Source organism: Oncorhynchus keta, chromosome 8, assembly GCF_023373465.1.
Source record: "Oncorhynchus keta strain PuntledgeMale-10-30-2019 chromosome 8, Oket_V2, whole genome shotgun sequence".
In the NCBI taxonomy this organism is placed as follows: domain Eukaryota; kingdom Metazoa; phylum Chordata; class Actinopteri; order Salmoniformes; family Salmonidae; genus Oncorhynchus; species Oncorhynchus keta.
This window is the reverse complement of record NC_068428.1, coordinates 11,653,924-11,678,586: the sequence shown is the minus strand read 5'-3', so window position 1 is coordinate 11,678,586 and position 24,663 is coordinate 11,653,924. Positions and strand designations below refer to the sequence as shown.

At 43.7% G+C, this 24,663-nt stretch overlaps 1 protein-coding gene across 1 annotated transcript; it reads right to left on the bottom strand.

Annotated features, from left to right (window-relative positions):
* Positions 1-10,694: 10,694 nt before the first annotated feature.
* On the bottom strand, positions 10,695-22,782 carry LOC118386779 (zinc finger protein 883-like). The gene is made up of 2 exons (XM_035774615.2): positions 22,228-22,782; positions 10,695-14,438 (listed from the first exon to the last, which is right to left on the bottom strand). Exons 1-2 carry the CDS (start codon positions 22,538-22,540, stop codon positions 12,904-12,906), a joined length of 1,848 nt encoding a protein of 615 aa, XP_035630508.1. The 5' UTR covers positions 22,541-22,782; the 3' UTR covers positions 10,695-12,903.
* Positions 22,783-24,663: the final 1,881 nt, after the last annotated feature.

Sequence of the window (24,663 nt, the reverse complement as noted above, 5' to 3'; positions counted from 1 at the left end):
AAGGAAGCATTGAACGTGTTGGTCTGGAGGGTGGGGAGGTTTGAGGAGTACTGAAGGAAGCATTGAACGTGTTGGTCTGGAGGGTGGGGAGGTTTGGGGAGAACTGAAGGAAGCATTGAACGAGTTGGTCTGGAGGGAGGGGAGGTTTGGGGAGTACTGAAGGAAGCATTGAACGTGTTGTTCTGGAGGGAGGGGAGGTTTGGAGAGTACTGAAGGGAGCATTGAACGTATTGGTCTGGAGGGAGGGGAGGTTTGGGGAGTACTGAAGGAAGCATTGAACGAGTTGGTCTGGAGGGAGGGGAGGTTTGGGGAGTACTGAAGGAAGCATTGAACGTGTTGGTCTGGAGGGTGGGGAGGTTTGGGGAGTACTGAAGGAAGCATTGAACGTGTTGGTCTGGAGGGTGGGGAGGTTTGGGGAGAACTGAAGGAAGCATTGAACGTGTTGGTCTGGAGGGTGGGGAGGTTTGGGGAGTACTGAAGGAAGCATTGAACGTGTTGGTCTGGAGGGTGGGGAGGTTTGGGGAGTACTGAAGGAAGCATTGAACGTGTTGGTCTGGAGGGAGGGGAGGTTTGGGGAGTACTGAAGGAAGCATTGAACGTGTTGGTCTGGAGGGTGGGGAGGTTTGGGGAGAACTGAAGGAAGCATTGAACGAGTTGGTCTGGAGGGTGGGGAGGTTTGGGGAGTACTGAAGGAAGCATTGAACGTGTTGTTCTGGAGGGAGGGGAGGTTTGGAGAGTACTGAAGGAAGCATTGAACGTGTTGGTCTGGAGGGTGGGGAGGTTTGGGGAGTACTGAAGGAAGCATTGAACGTGTTGGTCTGGAGGGTGGGGAGGTTTGGGGAGAACTGAAGGAAGCATTGAACGAGTTGGTCTGGAGGGGGGTTTGGGGAGTACTGAAGGAAGCATTGAACATGTTGTTCTGGAGGGAGGGGAGGTTTGGAGAGTACTGAAGGAAGCATTGAACGTATTGGTCTGGAGGGAGGGGAGGTTTGGGGAGTACTGAAGGAAGCATTGAACGAGTTGGTCTGGAGGGAGGGGAGGTTTGGGGAGAACTGAAGGAAGCATTGAACGTGTTGGTCTGGAGGGTGGGGAGGTTTGGGGAGTACTGAAGGAAGCATTGAACGTGTTGGTCTGGAGGGTGGGGAGGTTTGGGGAGAACTGAAGGAAGCATTGAACGTGTTGGTCTGGAGGGAGGGGAGGTTCAAGCTGTCATCCTGGGTCATATTTTTATAATGATCACTTGCGTCATGCAGCCATTCCTCTGGGTAACCCCGCTGTCTGAAACGCTCATCCAGACAATCAGTGTGTTTGTCATAGTCACTCTGTGTATATGACTGTATTGGCTGATGGAGAGGCTATTTTCTAGGGGTGTAGGGTGGAAGCTGTCTCCACATAACGGAATTCCTGCCCGTCGGCTTCCTGTATAGGTCTGTGCTAAAGCCACTCCCCTCCCTCTTATCAAAATGTCCAGGTAACTTGTTTCATGCGCATCAAAGGTGAGGGTGAATTTCAGATGTTCACTGCTTGTATTGATGAAGGAGTGGAATCAATGAAGTTCCTCTGCTGTGCCCTGGAATAGAAGGAAAACGTCATCAATGAAGACTTTTTCAGAGCCTGATGAGCTGCTAGAATGGATTGTTAGGGATGACAATCTCATTCTTCTCAAACAACCCCACACACAGATTGATATTATTAGATGCTATTTTTTTAAACTACAATGACCATAATGACCTGAGCGCCTACTTGTCTTGTCTGTGTTTCTTTTACACCTGCTACGTAAAAGAGACAGAGGAATGCACAATGGTCAGTGCTATCTGGGATCCTTGGGACATCCCTACCCTAAACCCTACCGTAACCATTTTAAATGTCAACGTTAATGGGTTAGGGACGTCCCAAGGATGTATCTACTTGAAAATATATGACCTACGTGATTGATAGTTGGTATTCAGCAGTCATAAAGCCTAATTTACTTTAATGAACTACTAAAATAGTGATTTGGTCAGACAGCAGCTCTACACTTTATGGACTGACTGATCCATTCAACCTTCCATCCCTCCTCAGCCTTCCTCTCCTCTGAAGACCCAGTGAGGGTGGAGCTCAGTCAGAGAGCTGTTGAGGGACTGGTTAGGAAGCACACTTCTACAGCCAGAGGTGAGGTCACACATGATTTAGATCGTAAATATTTATGTCCTCTTAGCGGTTCATCACGTCATCATGTAAGCAAAAGGGAATTGTCCACTGATATTTAATTTCTCAACCCTCCTGGCTGTATGAAAGTTAATTTCACCTCAGGCACACACATTTATTCTTTGTTATTACCCGAGCCACTGCGTCTTCACCCGCTATCATTCAGAAGGCGAGGTCAGTACAGGTGCATCAAAGCTGGGACCGAAAGACTGAAAAACTATCTCAAGACCATCAGACTGTTAAATAGCCATCACTAGCACAGAGAGGCTGCAACCTACAAATAGACTTGAAATCATTGGCCATTTAATAAATGGAACACTAGTCACTTTAATAATGTCCCTTTAACAATGTTTACATATAATTTCTCATCTCATATGTGTAAACCGTCTTAGTCTATGATGCTCTGACATTGTTTATGCATATATTTATATATTCTTATTCCTTTACTTACATTTGTGTGTATTAGGTATTTGTTCATTGGTTTAGCTGTTGATTGGTTGTTAATTTCTTTTGCAATATGTTCAAATCATATGTTCAAATCATGCTTTATTTATATAGCACATGTTATGTACGACTCTAGGAAGAGGGAATGCAACACCCTGCTACAACTCAACTCCCCTTGGAGTGAAAGAGGTATGGGACTGTAGGTGCGAGTAAGGATGACAAAGGTACCGTTTACAGGGAATTTATTCCCTCACATTGTAATTTTTGGGTAAAGGGGCTGGACGGAATCAAAGCAAAGAAAGCCCCCTCTCCTACCTTACCTGCCTACCCAACTTAGCACTAACCAAAATACAGGGGGTGATCCGACCAAGTTTTACCAAGTGTCGTGTCTTTATCATTAACTGAAGAAATATAGTTTTTATCAAAGATTCTCTGTAATTAGTTATTATGCGATCAACTGATTAATCACGTAACTAATTAACTAGGAAGTCGGGGCAACAAGGAATATAATATTCAGATTACACAGTTATTTCCTAAAATAACTTTTCAGATATTTTCTGATCAAAGTCTTCGAATTAATGAAATATTTACTTTACCTCACGTTAGTCTCATTCCAAACGTTATAAATTGTTGGTTATCTGCACAAACCCAGTCTTCACTATGAGTCATCCATACATCGATTGTCTTAAATCATTTATTTATTACTAAGTAATTCACAGAAATGCATAAACAAACAAGGAAAATTTAATGAAAGGAGAATGTGCCCTAGTGGCTAAACCAGCATGGCGGCTTGTTAGACAAAAGGGGAAGTGGGGGTCGACTAAGAAGTCACTACAGTTAATGATTATAACAATTGAAATGCTAATCCTTTACACACGAACGCTCACTCATTCGGGAACGATTGCAATCAATATATATATTTACGCTCAGTGTGTCGTCTTGATCGCTGGTGAAAAGTTTGTGTCTTTTGTAGAATTGTCCGTCTCTCTCCCTCTTTCGGTTGTGGTTAAAGGGGATAGTTCAAAGTGACATTCATTTATTTGTTATAGAATGGTGTTTCGATGGTTGTCGTTCTTCGCGTTCAATGATACCGAAATCCTAGCTGCAGACTAGTAATCAATATCAAAGACTTGTTCTTATTCTGTTGGTGTCAATAGTCTAAGAGTTTAACCACGTGGTATGGTTAAAAAGATTCAGCAATGGTCGACAACCTTTGTCCTTCTAATGGAGAAAAACATGGTCTGCAACTTTTAGCCATTTCGTAATTGAGGTAAGCTTGGTCTGCAGATCGAAAACCCGAGTGGGTTTTTTATTTGGAATGGCAGAAAAGGCTGCCTTCCCCTCTGGGAACAAATGAAAGAATAATACAAACTACTTCACAACAAAAACTGAGAAAAAAAACTCAGAACATTAAAGAGGCTCTCTCTCTCAGCAACAACTAAACCAACATATGATATAACCCTCAGCTCTCTACTGAGCAATAGAACACTGGCTTATATAGCTGGAAGGTGTATAATGAGATACAGCCATATCCTGACGAGGGGGCGGGGTCAGCTCCAATTAGCAATGATGGGAATTTCAGGAAGCCATGTTGAAACACACACATACCACAACACAGAAACTATGGAACTTATAAAAGCACATTTCAGGCATGGATGCAACAATGGCTTCACAGAAGAAAAAAAAATAGGAAAAAATATATATATATTTACCCCAACATACATAAGAGGATAAAAAACAGAATATTAACAACTGAAAGACTACTGAACATCATAAGGAAAATGCCATTGATTAAAATATTAACAATTGGATGCAATATCCAACCTAAAATATAATCTTGTTTTACTACATTGTTTGTTATTACATTCACCAACAAGAAAACCAGAAATGTCACTTAAATAGAAAAGGGAACTAACAAAGAGTCAGTGACAAAAACCAAAATGAAACTGGTAGGGGTTTAGGAGGGGCTCTGAAAGACACTACGGGGGTGTCCACTGAAAGTTGACTATTAAAAACAACTGGGACCTAAAAGACACCCACCATGAGACCCACTAAATCTGCCAAAGAAGAGTCAAACAAAAGAAAAACCCACACCTAATTTAAAGACAAGAAGCAAACCAAAAAGGTGGTTAAAATCATTTATTACCATCTATACCATTCATACTTTACAAAATCATAATTCTCATTCATTCTTAATTAATTATATTTACAAAAACATCAAACAAAAACAAACCTCAGGGGAGCATCGTCCCTCCCCGTCATACCTAACCAATACCTAACCCTTTCCCTATCTCCCCTTCCCTAATCTATCCCCTTATCAAACTCACTCTAACACTCCCAGCCCTAAAACCCCTTTCCACCTCTCTCGTGCCACATGCTTCCCCCACTTCCTCTCCTCCCTCTTCATCCTCCCCCTCAAATCACCTTCCACCCTTCTCACTATCCCTTCCACCCCCCAATCTCTCCCTGTCTTGACTAAATTCTGCCTGGCTTCCCACAGTCCCTTTTTAAAGAGACTCATGAGAAGCCAGAGCAGAAACCTGTCCCTATCCGTTCCCTTTGCTCTCCCTACGCCTCTCTCTAGCCTATGTCAAAACAAAATCCCTCCTAACCACACCTAGCATCACCCGTGCCCTAGCCCATACTAGTCCGTCACAGGCACAGTCCCAGAAGGCATGGCGCACAGTCTCCTCCCTGCCACAAGAGGATCTTGGACAGGTGGGGGATTGCACCAAACTATACCGGTACAAGATGGAAAGTACCGGCAAACGCTTATGAAGGCTCAACCAATTCAGGTCCTTGAGCCCGTTGTCCAGGCCCCGCGCCTGCACTCCCTCCCAGACCACTGACGAGATGCCCGCTACGGGCGCAGGACTCCCTGCCTGCCTGACCTCCTCGTACAGGTGCCTGTGGTCTAAACCTACTCTGGCAACTTCAACCTCGGGTGCGCACGCTTGGCCGCATGGCCAAAGTGCATGGCCTGTTCCACCCAGGACCATTACCACACCATTACACTTGGCTGGTGCGAGAAGAACACCCGCAGGAGGTAACCGGACGGGTGTATCACTGGCTGAGCAAGCTCCGCTAACAAGAAAGAAACAAAAATTGAGTCCAGCTTGAGGGGGAAATGTGGTACCCCCCTACCTCCCTCCCCAATGGGACAGATCATGCGTGCCCTGGCGACCCACTCGCACCTGCCACTCCACATAAACTGAAACACAAGTCTCACTAGAGGCCTCCTCAGACAAGCCGGCAATGGGTAGATGTACGCCAAATACAAAAGAGACGGCAACACATCCACCTTTAGGACCAGGACTTTGCCCAAAAAAAAAAAATACCTAGCCTTCCACATTGCTAGCTTCCTCTGTACCACTGCGATACGCATGTTCCAGTTTAGCGTCGCTGAGCCGGAGGTCTCAAAATGAACCCCGAGAATCCTCAGGGCCCCTTCACAGAGAGATAACCCCCCAGGCACATCCGTTCTACCGCGCCATCTTCCGAAAAACTTGACGGAAGACTTTGCAGGGTTCAGAACTGCTCCCGACGCTCGGGTGAAATCCCCAAAGATGGCAAGGGACCTTGTCAGGCACGAGTCCTTGCACAACAGCAAGGAAGTGTCGTCGGCGTACTGCGTCATCTTAACATGCAGCCCACCACTTCCAGGGATCAACAAGCCTTCCACCCCTGTGTCTGCCCTAATGGCAGCCCCCAGAGGCTCCATGTACAGAACAAAGAGGAGAGCCGAGAGTGGGCATCCCTGCCTGACCCCAGACGAGAGGTCAAAAACGTCACCTAAGTGACTATTTACACTAACTCGACACCCCGCTCCGACATATAAAGTACGGATCCATCCTATAAACCTCTCCCCAAATCCTAATCTACCTAACACCCTGAATAGAAAATATCTATTCACGCGATCAAAAGCTTTCGCCTGATCTAGCGCTGCTACCATTAAAGGCAGCCCTCTATCTTCAACCCAAGCGATGGAATCCCTGATCAACTGTAGGTTCCATCTTATAGAGCGGCCCTCTACCCCGCACGTCTGATCCTCGTGGACGATGTAGGGAAGGGCTGTGCGCAACCGGTCTGCTAAAACCTTTGCAAGAACCTTGTAATCTACGCACAGCATGGTCAATGGCCGCCAGTTGCCAAGGTCAGTTGCTTCCCCCTTCTTATAAAGAAGTGACAGCACACCAACAGCCATTGATCCCCCCGGGACCCCCGTCTCAAGGATGGCCTTCAAGACTTTGAGAACCACTGGTCCAAGTATACCCCAAAACTTGAGGTAAAACTCAGCCGGCAGCCCATCCATCCCAGGCACCTTCCCTTTTCCCATCCTCCTAAGAGCGCTCTCAACCTCTTCTAGTGAGATCTGGGCCTCCATCACGTCTCTAATGTCCTCTGGCAACCGCCGGGACAAGTGTTCTAAAAACACGTTTCCCTGCTCTACATCTATTTCCCTTTCCTTAAATACACCTTGGAAATGATCAGTTGTCACCCTGACCATTTCCTCTGGTTTACTTACTATACTACCATTTTCTTCCCTAACTCCATGCATTACCTTCCTACTCTGCCTGGCCCTAACCGACTTAAAGAACATAGCGGAACAAGTCTCATTATGTTCTAGAAAGCCACTATGCGCACGCTCCAGGAAAGCTCGAGCCTTCTGCTCCTGCAGCTCCCTGAGCTGCGCCTTTAGGGCTGCGAAATTCTCCCAGTCAATCGACCCGCCGAGGTTGCCTGCCTCGTACTCGAGTTCAATTAACCTTTGGATACGATCCACCTCCCTCCTTTCCTCCCTTTTTTTCCTTCTACAATATCCTATTATAAAAGCCCTTATCCTCCCCTTAACTAAATCCCACCACTCTAACACCCCCTCGCACATGGACCGGAGGCCGTCAAGCCTCCGAAAGAAACAAACAAATGCGTCAACGAAAGCCTGCTCCTCCAGTATATCCCGATCTAACTTCCAGTACCCCCTACCGAAGAGGCAGACTGGCGACCCCACCTGCAGGAACACCCCGTCGTGATCCGTGAAGAAAACAGGCAACAGCCGCCCAGACAACTGACCCAAAGACCTGAATACAAAAGTGTAGTCGAGCCTCCGCACAACCCCCCTGGAGTTGCGCCATGTAGGACCGACCATTGCCGGAGTAGTGTGCAGGCCACCATCAACCAGACCATGGCAAGCCATTAGCCCAGAGATGGCACCTGCACTGCTATCACCGCCTACCCCTAAATCTATATTAAAGTCTCCTCCTTTCACCAAGTGCCTGTTTGTAACACACAGGGGCGCCAGACAGTCCACCATCTCCCTCCTGTCTGCCGCCACCTGTGGCCCATACACCCCAATTAACCTATATCTAGCTTCTCTAAACTTAACATCTATCCCCAAAACTCTACCCTGCATTATTACAAAAGTGTTCTCTATTTTAACCTCTCTATGCCCACACAAAATCCCTACTCCTGTTGAATGCACCCCTCCTATGCCCCAAAAAGATTCCCCCTTATCCCACTCCCTCTTAAATCTACACACATCCCCACCACCCCTCAGGTGAACCTCCTGTAAAAAACAGAAATCAAACCCCACACCCTCTAAATAACAAAAACCGCCCTCCTTTTAACATTATTCCTTAACCCCCTAACATTTAGACTAAAAAAAGAAACAGAACTATTCATTTAATTATTAACAACAAATAAAACCCCCAAAAACCAAAGAAAAAACAGGAAACTCACCCGATGCTCCCTTGGTCCATCTCCACCGGCGGGGACGTCCTCTCCTCTTCTGACCCCCCCCCCCGTCCTCCATCCCAACCCATGACCCAGGCAGTGTGTTGGGTCCTCCCTCCCCACCCACCACCCCCCCCTCCCTGTTTGCCTCGGGGCTGCATGTAGGGGACCCCATCTCCTCAATCAGGAGTTGGGATCCCTCTAGCAAACAGCCCACCGACCCCTCACTGGAGTCATCCACTAAAATGCAAGGGGCTGAGGCAAACCGGGAGGACAAATTACCCCCCCGCCACTCTCTTAGCCCCCTCCCCTCCACACCCCTCCCTCTCACTTCCTGCCAAGATCCCCCTCTTCATCCCTTTCTTCTTTGGTGAAGGAGGTAGCGGGGAGACACAACGTCCCATCCCCGCTAAATCCTCCACCAAATCCCTCATTTCGACCTCGAGGAAGCCTGGCAGGCTGTCCCACCACTCCTTTCCCCCATCTCCCCCTCCCCTCCCATCTCCACACCTCCCTCCGTCCCCGTCACCGCTCCCTCTTCCACTCCTTCTCGCACCACTGTCCCACTCTCCCTCTTCTCCGCTCCTTCCCGTTCTTCCGCCTTCTTTTTCTTCTCTCCTTTTTCCTTCTTTCCATCTTCTCTCCTCTTTCTTTTCGCCTCTTCCTTATTCCCTTCTTCGTCCTTCTCCGTCCTTTCCCCTGTGCCATCTGTACAATCCGCATGCGTCCTCTCTTTCCTCCCCCCGTCCCCCGCTCCCCCCCCAGCTGCAGACGCGTATGACCTGTGACGAGCCGGGCAATCACGCCACAGGTGTGCTCTTGAGCCACACCCGTGGCAAGCCTTGGGCTCGTCACATTCCTTGGCCTCGTGCTCTTCCGACCCACAAAATCGACACCTCTTGGCGCTGCACGAGGCCAGGATATGGCCATAGGCCATACAACGCCTGCAGAACGGGGGCTGACGTGCATAGTATAGTGTTCTCCTGTCAGCCCCCAGGGAGAACATCGCCGGAGGATGGAGGTAGCCATCCACACTCTTCGGGGACTCCCTGAGTAACGCCTGGAAACCTCTCTTTCCGTTTCAGAAACCCAGGGAGTCCCTGAGGTACCTCGCTGAGGAGACATTGTCCATGTACCTCCCCAGAAAGGCCCTCACCTCTTCATCTTTCACATGCGGATTGTACATGGTTACGGTGACCACCCTGAAGTTGTTCTTCGCCAGGCTGGTCACCGCATAATGGCACAGGGGTCCCGTTTTCTCCGCTTCCTTTGCCATCTTCATTACTTCGTCATGTTTTTCTTCTTTGTGAAACGTCACATCGAAAGCCTTCTCATTCGGGTTCCCTTGAAGGCAGAGCACTTCCTTCACCTCTATCCTGAGGCATCCCATCAAAATGGTCCTTCCAAATGTCTCTCTACTCCACGGCTCCATCTCCTTTTCAGTCCAGGCAAATCGTAAGGTATTTTCCATACCAATCCCCGGAAACGATCTTGTTTGCTTGTATTGATTCATTAAAAAAAATAAGCTCTCTTCAGAAAGAAGCTTCAACCTGAAATGAAAAACATCTTTAATAGGAAACGGTGGAGCAAACTAAAGGTGTTGACTCTCCACATCTATCAAGACAACTGGAGCACTGGGCCAGACACTCTTAAATAGCACCTGGACCAGCTTAGCTGAAACACCTTCCCACTAACGAGATGGACATGCCAGCACAGGTGTAACACATACTGACTAACGAGCTATACATGCTAAAGTCCAACCTCAAAACATAAATGGAAAAACCAAACACCTTCCCCCTTAAGACAACAAATATATCCTATATTTTCGCCACTAGCTTCGAGAACGCTCATCTTCCTAAAACTCCCTACGTTCTAGAACTCTTGTCCCCTTGAAACGAGCCCAAAGAAAACTCCTCTCCAATACAGAAAAACGTGCAATAAATTGTGATCCATGGCACTGGCTAAACGCAAAACTTGTTGACGGCCCACCCTTAAGACAACCAGCGACCAACTCCTGCAATATCCGTAGTAACTTTCCACCTCACAGAGGAGCTTCTCTCTCTTTTCAGGGTTCACTCGGTAGGCATGTTGTTGGATCAGGGCCCAGTCCCTAATGTCATGCTCTAGTACATTTGGGTTGGCACATCTGAGAATGAACCCTGATATTCTAAAAGCAGGGCAACCATGTCAATATAATTGTACCCCAAAATTGTCAGTTGGTTGCATAAATAATTATGATTACTAAATGTTACATGAATTGGAAATATCAAAAACAAATGTACAGACCTTTGTTAATATGTATTGGCAATAATTCACTTAATGGTGAGGAATAATAAAACATGTATCTTTTGTCAGGCTGATTATTAGACCAATTTATTATACTGCGTCCATGTGTATAGGCTGCAAATACGTTGAAATTAATGTCACAGTTTAAAGGTGTCCAAATCAATAGTCCAAATGCAGAAACAGTTTTGTGATTAATTGAAATCCTAAACATAAAATGTACTATCTACACAAACATCTGCCACAATAATCATATTACTTGAATTTTTTTTAAACAAGCACCTTATAAACTGCACAATAAACTGCACAACACCAAAAATGTTGTTGTTTTGACAAGTAGCAATAAATCACTGATATCGATTAGGGGGAAATCAGGTTGTATGTGCTGTTGAAACGAACACAACTAAAAAAAACACATGGAAATGGGAGATATCTTTTACCTCACTGGTTAGAGGACAACCTGCAGAAGACAGTCAGCTACATTTTGGAGTAATGCATTTAAATGTAGGGGTCGCTAAATAAAGGAATGCAACACTTATTTGTCATCACTCATCGATATCATGCTGAAATAAATCGTCGAGAGGAGGGAGATATGGTTGCAAGTCCTGGTTGCAAAAACAACTCAAAAACCACACGGAGTCTGGGAATAATGTGTACATCACTGGTTAGAGGAACATTTGTAGAAAACAGCTCGTTACATTTGAGTGTTGCATTTGATTCAAGTGGGTCACCAACGTGGTAAATGTACCAACTTTTTAAAGGGACGTTTTGTTAAATCAAATGTTTAGGGTTCTACATTGTGAAATTAATTCAAATAATTCTACCACAATGTTAAGAACATTCTAGATTGTGACATTATTTCATTGATTCCATGAAACAACTCCTTCATGTATGTATTTTCTGATGTTTGATCAGAGATCTTATATCAGACTATCTCAGCTAGAAGGTTTGTCTCCTGTGTATGTTCTCTGGTGTGTCTTCAGATAGACAGATGTACCAAAACTCTTCCCACGTAGATCACAGCTAAAAGATTGCTCTCCTGTGTGTGTTCTGTGTGTGTTCATCTTTCCCTCGATCCTGACTAGTCTCCCAGTCCCTGCCGCTGAAAAACATCCCCACAGCATGATGATGCCACCACCATGCTTTTTACGCCAGGAGAGACGCTTGGCATTCAGGCCAAAGAGTTCATCAGGCCAGAGAATCTTGTTTCTCATCAGAGTGAACATCGGGTTCTTGGTCACCTCCCTGACCAAGGTCCTTCTCCCCCGATTGCTCAGTTTGGCCGGGCGGCCAGCTTTAGGAAGAGTCTTGGTGGTTCCAAACTTCTTCCATTTAAGAATGATGGCAGCCACTGGAGACCTTCAATGCTGCAGACCTTTTTTGGTACCCTTCCCCAGATCTGTGCCTCGACACAATCCTGTCTCTGAGCTCTACGGACAATTTCTTCTACCTCTATTTCTTCGACCTCATGGCTTGGAGTTTGCCTCTGACGTGCATTGCCAACTGTCGGACCTTATATAGACGGGTATAATCATAAACAATATGATTTAATGTGGCACAAAACAAAAACACAAATTCTCTGTCAAAAATATAAGTAGGAATACAGCCTTTCTCATGTGATTTCAGGATCGCTGACTGGGAAAATGTCCTTCCACACAGAGAGAGAGCAGTGGTTGGACTTTTATTGTGTGTGTCCTCTTATGCTCCTTCAGGCTCCTTAAGCAGGTAAAACTCTTTCCACACTGGGAACATTGGAAAGGCTTTTCTCCTGTGTGTATTCGCACTTGAGCTTTTAGGTCCCCAACTCGTGAAATCAGTTTTTACGCTGGGAGCAGTGGTAAGGCTTTTCTCCTGTGTGTGTCCACTCATGCTCCTTCAGGCTCCCTAACTGAATAAAACTAATTCCACAGTGGGAACAGTGATAAGTCTGGTCCCTCTCCTACCAAAGACAGAGTATTTAGTTAAATACTAAAAAACCTCCATAAAATAAAACTGTCTTCCTGTGAGGCTAGATTCCTCAAAAGCCTGAAGTCAGTTTTCAGAACATACCATAATTTTCATAACTTGGCGGCTGCCCCAATAATAATAATGTAGAACATTAAATATAACCTTGCTTTCATGTTTATAGGCTGAACAGAGCTCTATAATAGGGAATGGGTGACACCTAGTCAGTTGTACAAATGAATGCATTCAACTGAAACGTGTCTTCCGCATTTAACCCAACCACTCTAAATCAGAGAGGTGCGGGGGGCTGCCTTATTAGACATCCACATCTTCGGTGCCTCGCTTTTCTTCTGTGTGTATTCTCTCATGCCTTTTCAGGGTAGCTAACACGGTAAAACTCTTTCTACACTGGGAACATTGGAAAGGCTTTTCTCCTGTGTGTGTCCTCTCGTGAGCTTTTAGGTCCCCTACTCTGGAAAATGTATTTTTACACTGGGAGCAGCGGTAAGGCTTTTCTCCTGTGTGTATTCTCTCATGCTCTTTTAGGTGCCCTCTCTGAGTAAAACTGTTTCCACAATGTGAACATTGGAATGGCTTTTCTCCAGTGTGTATTCTCTCATGCCTTTTTAGGTTACTTAACACGATAAAACTCTTTCCACACTGGGAACATTGGAAAGGCTTTTCTCCTGTGTGTGTCCACTCATGCTCCTTCAGGCTCCTTGACTGAATAAATCTCATTCCACAGTGGGAACAGTGATGAGGCTTTTCTCCTGTGTGTATTCTCTCATGCCTTTTCAGGTTAGCTAACACGGTAAAACGCTTTCTACACTGGAAACAATGGAAAGGTTCTTGTCCTGTGTGTGTCCATTCATGAGCTTTAAGGTCCCCTGATCGGGAAAATCTCTTTTCACATTGGAAGCAGTGGTAAGGCTTTTCTCCTGTGTGTATTCTCTCATGCCTTTTCAGGTTAGCTAACAGGGTAAAAATCTTTCGACACTGGGAACACTGGAAAGGCTTTTCTTCTGAGTGTGTCCACTCATGTGCCTTCAGGCTCGCTAACTGAATAAAACTCATTCCACAGTGGGAACAGTGAAAAGGATTTTCTCCTGTGTGTATTCTCTCATGCCTTTTCAGATTAGCTAACAGGGTAAAACTCTTTCCACACTGGGAACATTGAAAAGGCTTTTCTCCTGTGTGTGTCCTCTCGTGAGCTTTTAGGTCCCCTGATCGGGAAAATCTCTTTTCACATAAGAAGCAGTGGTAAGGCTTTAATCCTGTGTGTGTACTTTCATGAGCTTTTAGGTCCCCTACTCGTGAAAATCTATTTTTACACTGGGAGCAGTGGTAAGGCTTTTCTCCTGTGTGTATTCTCTCATGCTCTTGTAGGTGCCCTCTCTGAGTAAAACGCTTTCCACAATGGGAACATTGAAATGGCTTTTCTCCTTTGTGTATTCTCTCATGCCTTTTCAGGTTATTTAACACAGTAAAACTCTTTCCACACTGGGAACAGTGATGACACTTTTCTCCTGTGTGCATCCCCTCATGCTCCTTCAGGCTTCCTAACTGAATAAAACTCTTTCCAATGTTCCCAGCGTGGAAAGGCTTTTCTCCTGTGTGTGTCCTCTCATGAGCTTTTAAGTCCCCTAATCCGGAAAAACTCTTTTCACATTGTAAGCAGTGGTATGGCTTTTCTCCTGTGTGTTTCTTCTCATGGCGTTTTAGGTTCCCTAAACAGCGAAAACTCTTTTCACAGTGGGAGCAGTTGTGTTGTCTCGCTGGTTTGGGCGTCTCTGGGTCTGGTTCTTCTGAAGGACTCTTCCTGCTGTCATAGTGAGAGTCTGGTCTCTCTCCTGCCAAAGACAAACAGTATCTAGTTAAACAGAGACCTGAATGAAATCTACACATGATAAAGCTGTATTCCTATGAGGTTTAACCTAGAATAGATACCGCAATAAAAGAGCAGAACTGGTCATCGCAGAGTGGCTGTAGTGCTTTGTAGGCTGGGTAAATCAATTTGAATTCAAAACATTTTGACAGCGTCCCTTTTGATTAAATTTTTTTTTTTAAATAAGCTTTCCTTACATTGTTTGACTATGGGAGAAGTGGTTTTCGTAACTGAATGTAAAAACATTCATGACATATACAGTACCAGACAAAAGTTTGGACACACCTACTCATTCAAGGGTTATTCTTATTTTGTATTTCTACATTGTAGAAAATAGTGAAAACTATGAAAACACATATGGAATCATGTAGTAACCAAAAAAGTGGTAAACTACTCAAAATACACTGCTCAAAAAAATAAAGGGAACACTAAAATAACACATCCTAGATCTGAATTAATGAAATATTCTTATTAAATTCTATTTTCTTTACATAGTTGAATGTGCTGACATCAAAATCAAACAAAAATTATCAATGGAAATCAAATTTATCAACCCATGGAGGTCTGGATTTGAAGTCACACTCAAAATGAAAGTGGAAAACCACACACTACAACTTTGATGTAATGTCCTTAAAACAAGTCAAAAATGAGCTCAGTAGTGTGTGTGACCTCCCTACAACGCCTGGGCATGCTCCTGATGAGGTGGCGGATGGTCTCCTGAGGGATCTCCTCCCAGACCTGGACTAAAGCATCCGACAGTCTGTGGTGCAATGTGGCGTTGGTGGATGGAGCGAGACATGATGTCCCAGATGTGCCCAATTGGATTCAGGTCTGGGGAACGGGCGGGCCAGTCCATAGCATCAATGCCTTCCTCTTGCAGGAACTGCTGATACACTCCAGCCACATGAGGTCAAGCATTGTCTTGCATTATGAGGAACCCAGGGCCAACCGCACCAGCATATGGTCTCACAAGGGGTCTGAGGATCTCATCTCGGTACCTAATGGCAGTTAGGCTACCTCCGGCGAGCACATGGAGGGCTGTGCGGCTCCCCAAAGAAATGCCACCCCACACAATGACTGACCCACCGCCAAACCGGTCATGCTGGAGGATGTTGCAGGCAGCAGAACGTTCTCCACGGCGTCTCCAGACTGTCACATGTACTCAGTGCGAACCTGCTTTCATCTGTGAAGAGCACAGGGCGCAAGTGGCGAATTTGCCAATCTTGGTGTTCTCTGGCAAATGCCAAACGTCCTGCACGGTGTTGGGCTGTAAGCACAACCCCCACATGTGGACGTCGGGCCCCCATACCACCCTCATGGAGTCTGTTTCTGACTGTTTGAGCAGACACATGCACATTTGTGGCCTGCTGGAGGTCATTTTGCAGGTCTCTGGCAGTGCTCCTCCTGCTCCTCCTTGCACAAAGGCGGAGGTAGCGGTCCTGCTGCTGGGTTGTTGCCCTCCTACGGCCTCCGCCACGTCTCCTGATGTACTGGCCTGTCTCCTTGTAGCGCCTCCATGCTCTGGATACTACGCTGACAGACACAGCAAACCTTCTTGCCACAGCTCGCATTGATGTGCCATCCTGGATGAGCTGCTCTACCTGAGCCACTTGTGTGGGTTGTAGACTCCGTCTCATGCTACCACTAGACTGAAAGCACCGCCAGCATTCAAAAGTGACCAAACCATCAGCCAGGAAGCATAGGAACTGAGAAGTGGTCTGTGGTCGTCTCCTGCAGAACCACTCCTTTGTTGGTGGTGTCTTGCTAATTGCCTATAATTTCCACCTGTTGTCTATTCCATTTGCACAACAGCATGTGAAATTTATTGTCAATCATTGTTGCTTCCTAAGTGGACAGTTTGATTTCACAGAAGTGTGATTGACTTGGAGTTACATTGTGTTGTTTAAGTGTTCCCTTTATTTTTTTGAGCAGTGTATATGGAATTCTTTTCCAACAGTCTTAAAGGAGTTCCCACATATGCTGAGCACTCGTTGGCTGCTTTTTCTTCACTCTGCGGTCCAATTCATCCCAAACCATCTCAATTGGGTTGAGGTCGGGTGATTGTGGTGGCAAGGTCATCTGACGCAGCACTCTATCACTCTCCTTTTTGGTCAAATAGCCCTTACACAGCCTGGAAGAGTGTTGGGTCATTGTCCTGTAGAAAAACACATGATAGTCCCACATATGCAAAGCAGATGGGATGGCATATCGTTGCAGAATGCTGTGGTAGCCAGACAGGTGTGTGCCTTTCCAAATCATGTCCATTCAATGGAATTTACAACAGGTGGACTCCAATCAAGTTGAAGAAACATCTCAAGGATTATTAATGGAAACAAGATGCACCTGAGCTCAATTTAGAGTCTCATTGCAAAGGTCTGAATACTTAGGTAAATAAGGCATTTCTTTTTTTCCTTTTTAATAATTGTGATTTTTTTTCTAAAAACCCATCTTCGCTTTTTCATTATGGGGTATTGTGTGTAGAATGATTACGATTTGTATTTATTGTAAGACTGTAACGTAACAAAATGTGTTAAGACTTTAGTGACATAGATAAGGGGTTAAAGACTTTTTTTATATATCTCATAAAGGACAGACACTTCCGAACAAACTTACTTTAGATTTTTTGGGGAAACAATGTTACTATGGTTACTGTTGTTCCGTGTTGTGAATGTTATCCAATGTGTTACTATGGGTTACAGCAGTACGGCCAAATCATGTTTTGACATAAATTAACTTTTTAATATTTTTGTTGATACTTCAAGGGGTCTTACAATTCAAAATCAGAACGCCAAATTATCCTTGGTATAACCTTCTTAAAACAGTACTATACTGGGGAAGCCCTTCATGTTGGAGGGTGTTTCTACAGTACTATACTGGGGAAGCCCTTCATGTTGGAGGGTGATTCTACAGTACTACACTGGGGAAGCCCTTCATGTTGTAGGGTGTTTTATCTTTGACACTTCAGCAACTGTGTTAGTACAAGGCATGGAGACAGGTTACATGGAAGTTCCTTTATATAATGTGGAACTGGAATCGGATCTTACTTCTCATTCCGTTGTCATTGGAATGAGGCCTAGCCTACCAGTGAAGGGGGTAGAGGTCGACCGATTAATCGGAATAGCCGATTAATTAATTAGGGCCGATTTCAAGTTTTCATAACAATCGGAAATCGGTATTTTTGGGCGCCGATTTGCTGATTTTAATTTTTTTTACACCTTTATTTAACTAGGCTAACTGCCTCGTTCAGGGGCAGAAAGAGATTTTCACCTTGTCAGCTCGGGGGATCCAATCTTGCAACCTTACAGTTAACTCGTCCAACGCAATAACGACCTGCCTCTCTCTCGTTGCACTCCACAAGGAGACTGTCTGTTACGCAAATGCAGTAAGCCAAGGTAAGTTGCTAGCTAGCATTAAACTTATCTTATAAAAAACAATCAATCATAATCACTAGTTAACTACACATGGTTGATGATATTACTAGATATTATTTAGCGTGTCCTGGGTTGCATATAATCTCACTGAGCATACAAGCATACAAGTATCTAAGTATGACTGAGCAGTGGTAGGCAGCAGCAGGCTCGTAAGCATTCATTCAAACAGCACTTTCGTGAGTTTTGCCAGCAGCTCTTCGTTGTGCATCAAGCATTGCGCTGGTGTGGCCGAAGTGAAATGGCTGGCTAGTTATAGCGCGCGCTAATAGCGTTTCAAACTTCACTCGCTCTGAGCCTTGGGGTGGTTGTTTCTCTTGCTCTGCATGGGTAACGCTGCTTCGATGTGGTGGCTGTTGTCGTTGTGTTGCTGGTTCGAGCCCAGGAAGGAGCGAGGAGAGGGACGGAAGCTATACTGTTACACTGGCAATACTAAAGTGCCTATAAGAACATCCAATAGTCAAAGGTTAATGAAATACAAATGGTATAGAGGGAAATAGTCCTATAATAACTACAACCTAAAACTTCTTACCTGGGAATAATGAAGACTCATGTTAAAAGGAACCACCAGCTTTCATATGTTCTCATGTTCTGAGCAAGGAACTGAAATGTTAGCTTTCTTACATAGCACATATTGCACTTTTACGTTCTTCACCAACACTTTGTTTTTGCATTATTTAAAACAAATTGAACATGTTTCATTATCTACTTGAGGCTAAATTGATTTTATTGACGTATCATATTATCATTCATATTGGGAAATTATTTGGCTGGAGGGAAGGTTGTGCCAAATCCTGTCGTTTGTAAGGAACCCAGAATTGAGGAACCTGATGGGTTATCAGAAAAGTACCCTACAGTGTTCTCAGCATGTGCCATTACACGTGCTCGGTCTAGGAAATTCACCGGGAGCAAGTCTAGTGTTGAGGATGTTAGCGATCCCACCATGGTCAATCTGTCAAACATTTATGGGTGATCCTGATTTCGGTAAACCTGAGTTGACCTCTCCTTTGAAAACCCCAAAGGTGAGAGTTTGCAGAACCTCTGAATGAAGAGAGGATCCCTATAGTTGACACTTGGATGTCTAGGAAGCAGCTGATTGCTGAACAGAATAAAGATGTTTCACCCTCTCCTATTTTTGCTGAGATACATCCAGAAGAGGAGTTTAATGAAGTTTCCATTGGTAATTTTGACAGAAATGGTGTTCTAACGGGGAAACTGTGTTCTAACGGGGAAACTGTGTTCTAACGGGGAAACTGTGTTCTAACGGGGAAACTGTGCTCTAACGAGGAAATGGTGCTCTAATGAGGAAATGGTGTTCTCGCTCCACTTCTGGACAAGACGATTGGCCCAATTTATCTAAAATGGTTGTTCCAGTTGCACTTCAACAAGAGATACTGAGGTTGGCTCACGATGGTAGTATGGCAGGCCATCTTGGGGTCAACAAGACGTCTGAAACAGGATGTTGTGACTCACTGTAAATCCTGTGGCGTTTGCCAGCGGGCAGGTAAACTGAACCAAGCCGTACCAGTTGCACCTTTGCAGCCTATTCCTACTTTTGACAAACCTTTCAGCAGGTTTCTGGTGGACTGTGTTTGTCCTTTGGCTAAAGCCAAGAGTGGTAAGTATTTCAGTTAACTAGTGATAGACTGTTCATAATGCAGACATGATATAGCAGTTCATGTGTATTACTGGTTGAGTGTACTCTTCTGGTTAAGAGACATTTTTGGCTTGCCGGGGAAGGTCACAATGAATGTTTTTTTTAAAACTATCATACATCTCATTCATGTAAAAACATTAATGAGATATAAAGTACTAGTCAAAAGTTTGGACACACCTACTCATTCCAGGGTTTGTCTTTATTTTTTTACAATTTTCTACATAGTAAAATAATAGTGAAGACATGAAAACTATGAAATACACATATGGAATCATGTAGTAAACAAAAAAGTGGTAAATCAAAATATATTTTAGATTTTTCAAAGTAGCCACCCTTTGCCTTGATGACAGATTTGCACACTCTTGCCATTCTCTCAACCAGCTTCAACTGGACTGCTTTTCCAAAAGTTTTGAAGGAGTTCCCACATATGCTGAGCACTCGTTGGCTGCTTTTCCTTCACTCTGCAGTCCAATTCATCCCAAACCATCTCAATTGGGTTGAGGTCAGGTGATTGTGGAGGCCAGGTCATCTGATGCAACACTCCATCACTATCTTTTTTTGGTCAAATAGCCCTTACACAGCCCGGAGGTGTGTTGGGTCATTGTCCTGCTGAAAAACAAATGATAGTCCCACTAAGCGCAAACCAGATGGGATGGCGTATCACTGCAGAATGCTGTGGTAGCCAGACAGGTGTGTGCCTTTCCAATAAATGGAATTTACCACAGGTGGACTCCAATCAAGTTGTAGAAACATCTCAACGATGATCAATGGAAACATGCACCTGAGCTCAATTTCGAGTCTCATAGTAAATGGTCTGAAAACTTATAATAAAAATAAATAAGAATAAAATAATAACAACGTTTTCTTTTAATAAATGTGTAATTTTTTCTAAAAACCTTTTTTCACTTTTTCATTATGGGGCATTGCTTGTAGATTGATGAGGATTTGTATTTATTTATAGAATAAGGCTGTAACGTAACAAAATGTGGAAAGACTTTAGTGAAATAAATAAGGGATTAAAGACATCCAAAAAAAGTATATATAGAGCATTTTATTTATTCATGTATAGACAGGAGTAATTACAGTGGGGCAAAAAAAAGTATTTAGTCAGACACCAATTGTGCAAGTTCTCCCACTTAAAAAGATGAGAGAGGCCTGTAATTTTCATCATAGATACACTTCAACTATGACAGACAAAATGAAAAAAATATATATTTATACAAAGGGTATATAACAAAGTATTGAGATAAACTCTTGTTATTGACCAAATACTTATTTTCCACCATAATTTGCAAATACATTCATAAAAAAATCCTACAATGTGATTTTCTGGAATTCTTTTTCTCATTTTGTCTGTCATAGTTGAAGTGTACCTATGATGAAAATTACAGGCCTCATCTTTTTAAGGGGGAGAACTTGCACAATTGGTGGCTGACAGCATAATCTTTTGCCCCACTGTATATCATTTTTACATCATTGAGCAAATGTATTTACCTCTCTGCCATTTCTCTCCTGTTCTATTAGACCCACCGCTATGCCAATTCTCTCCTGTTCAATTAGACCCACCACTATGTCATTTCTCTCCTGTTCTATTGGATCCAACACTGTGCCATTTCTCTCCTGTTCTATTAGACCCACCACTATGTAATTTCTCTCCTGTTCTATTAGACCCACCACTATGTAATTTCTCTCCTGTTCTATTGGACCCACCACTATGTCATTTCTCTCCTGTTCTATTGGACCCACCACTGTCATTTCTCTCCTGTTCTATTGGAGACCCACCACTATGTAATTTCTCTCCTGTTCTATTGGACCCACCACTATGTCATTTCTCTCCTGTTCTATTGGACCCACCACTATGTCATTTCTCTCCTGTTCTATTGGTTTTCATATCAACTTTATTTCATTGTCCAGAAGCCAAAGGCACAATTCTAGTTGTTGCAGCTTTAGACTCCCCCTCATAAAATAGATTTTCATCTGTCAGATATGAACCTCTACCAGGTGGACTGTATAGAACTGTGTGTTCATCTCTGTCAGATATGAACCTCTACCAGGTGGACTGTATAGAACGGCGTGTTCATCTCTGTCAGATATGAACCTCTATCAGGTGGACTGTATAGAATGGTGTGTTCTAATAAAACACTATAGGATTTGTCTCCAGATGGTTATGCATATTCATGACATGAGGCTAGTAGCTTAGCATCTCTCTCCATTGAATACAGGCGGTTGACTTCAACAACTCTCATAGAATACATTTTTAAAAATTATTACAATAATTATTAGTATCCACCAATCCAAAGAAAGGTAGCTAGAGGTGAGCTAGAGAACCAGCAGTGCTGCTTTGTGGACAACGACTCCCTTTGTTAGGGTGAAGAGACATCTTGTCAGTATATCCATAATCTTTGATGTAGCCAACTCAACTCTTGCATGGCACTATTGGGCAGCAACGTGTCTAGTAAAAAAATCACTACAAGCCATGCCCCCCAGTCTGCGGTCAGCAGATAGACTATTCTCAAATATATATGTTAAGTCAAACAAGGGGTAGCTTGCTCTCTACATTGTCTGATTCTAGACATAACAGTCATAATTCTAGGGCCCTCCGTTGAAGAGGTATTGACGAGCCAACTCCGAATATCCAAAGTTAAAAACTAATTTAAGGCGATACTTACTGGTGTTACTCAGATCTCTGATTTCCACCTCTTCATCTTTCAATGTGACAGTAATCTCTCCTTCCTTCTTCACTCCAAAAACGGCATACTCCTCTTCTTTTACTGTAACATCCTCCTCCTCTTTCACTCTGAACGAGTCTTCCTCTTCTTCTTTCACGGTAACAGCCTCACCCTCTACTTCTTGTTTTACTGTGACATCCTCCTCTTCCTTCTCCTCTTTCACAACAATGTTCAGCCCCAGAACTTCTTTCTCCGTCCAGCAGACCTCCTCTTCTTCTTTAATAACAGGAGGGGAGTAGTTTAGGGAGCTCATGTTCGGGGATGTTAGCTAGCTAGCTATCATTAGCGACTAGGCTAGTGCTAACTTAACCAGCCAGCTACTATAGCTGACTAATAAAAAATAACGTAATATTAAATAGGTTAACAAGTAAATAAGAGAGACGCGTGTCTAAAACACAGAAGCTAATATACACTGAACGCGTCTAAATAGCTTGAATCTTTCGGCTATGTTGGCTAGCAAGCTACCGAGGTGGTTGACGAGCTGTCTATGAAGAACCATCCACTAGATTATACGTCACCCTAGCAGCATCGCCTGAAAGACGCACATCGCCGTCTGCTGACTGGAGTGGGAAACGCAGTTGAGGATCATATTTTATTGTCAGACAAAGATGTTTTGAAAGGGATTTAATTAAAGAATACTATTATATTGAGACATCAAAGACAGGAATGTGTCGATTGATTAGTGCAAATATTTTTTTTTTTACTACAGCACATTTAAGACAGATTCATTAAGTTAAACTAAATCTAAATAAGTTTCTAGCTACTTGTAGGTCTATACTGCTCCTACATGGTGTAACAATACATCATGTAGATGTATATAATGGACAGACTAGGTCTATACTGCTCCTACATGGTGTAACAATACATCATGTAGATGTATATAATGGACAGACTAGGTCTATACTGCTCCTACATGGTGTAACAATACATCATGTAGATGTATATAATGAACAGGCTAGGTCTATACTGCTCCTACATGGTGTAACAATACATCATGTAGATGTATATAATGGACAGACAAAGTCGATACTGCTCCTACATGGTGTAACAATACATCATGTAGATGTACACTACCGTTCAAAAGTTTGGGGTCACTTGGAAATGTCCTTGCTTTTGAAAGAAAATCAAAAATGTTGTCCATTAAATAACTTAAAATGTAGAACTTAAAATTAAACCAATCGTTTGCACTCATGACTCGAGTGATTCAAGTAAATCAAAGTTTTGGAAAAACATAACGCCATCTAACAAAATATCAAAAAATGTTAGCAATATGCAGTTATCTTAGCCAGCCAGCTAACATTAGCGATTTAGCCAATGAGCTATGGTCAGTGAGCTGGAAGTACCTTAGACCAGTCTGAACCCAACTGACAAAATCCAACTAAAACATGACTGCAGATCAAAAGAGCAGAGACATACAGAATGATGGCAGGGAAAATCCCTAACACCCAAAATAGATAGAATCCAGATGTCAGTTAGCAGCAGTAAGCCAAGGTGGAAAAGTTACAAAACTTCAGTCGTCTACTTCACAGAGAACATGCTGAAGAGTAGTTATGGGGAAACAAAGCTTCCTGAAGCATTGGCGCTTTCAGCCTGTTGTGTCCAAAATAGGTTAATTACTCAAGGCTTTGAGCAACACAGAATTTATAACAGCCACATTTTTATAGATGATGTCCCACACCATAGCGCGTGTGCAGCGTAGCCTTTATGTCATCTACTAAACCACTGACCGTGTCCGAGAGCATCAAATCCATGCTGCATTGTGGGTAAACCGTTACTGGCTGACAGTTTTATAAATAATAATGAGTAGTTATTTATGATGCAAGGTTATTTGTAGATCAGTCAGTCCGCAGTCACCTGCACTGTCGCCTGCAATGTTGAACAAGCCCATTACCAAACCAATCAGGTGGTTGTTTGACGAAATGAATCGGGTTGATTTCCTTTGGCATTTTGAGCCCACGGCAAGAAGGCACCAGCGCCTACCCTGTTAACGGGTTCCCACTAGATAACACAACCACACAGTTCATGAAAAGCATGAGGTGTGGTTAATGTTTGCAAACTTGAGCTAGATATGGACCTAGTGTGACCTTCCTGGTCCCGTGCCACAAGTCAGTGAGTCAACACAGGAAGGAGCAACGGATGGATAGTTCATTTATTTCCAAAGCTGCAATGATGGGACACACACAGTATGGATGAATGATCAGTAGTGACGGGATATAAATAGCACTCCCACAACAATTCTCCATAAATCTGCCCTATAATATACTAACAATAAAACAATTGAAATGTCTAACAAAGTCATTGTGATCGTATAGTGGATTTAACAATTCCTAATAATTCTTAATTTACTATAATAAAAATGAATACATTGTTTCCATG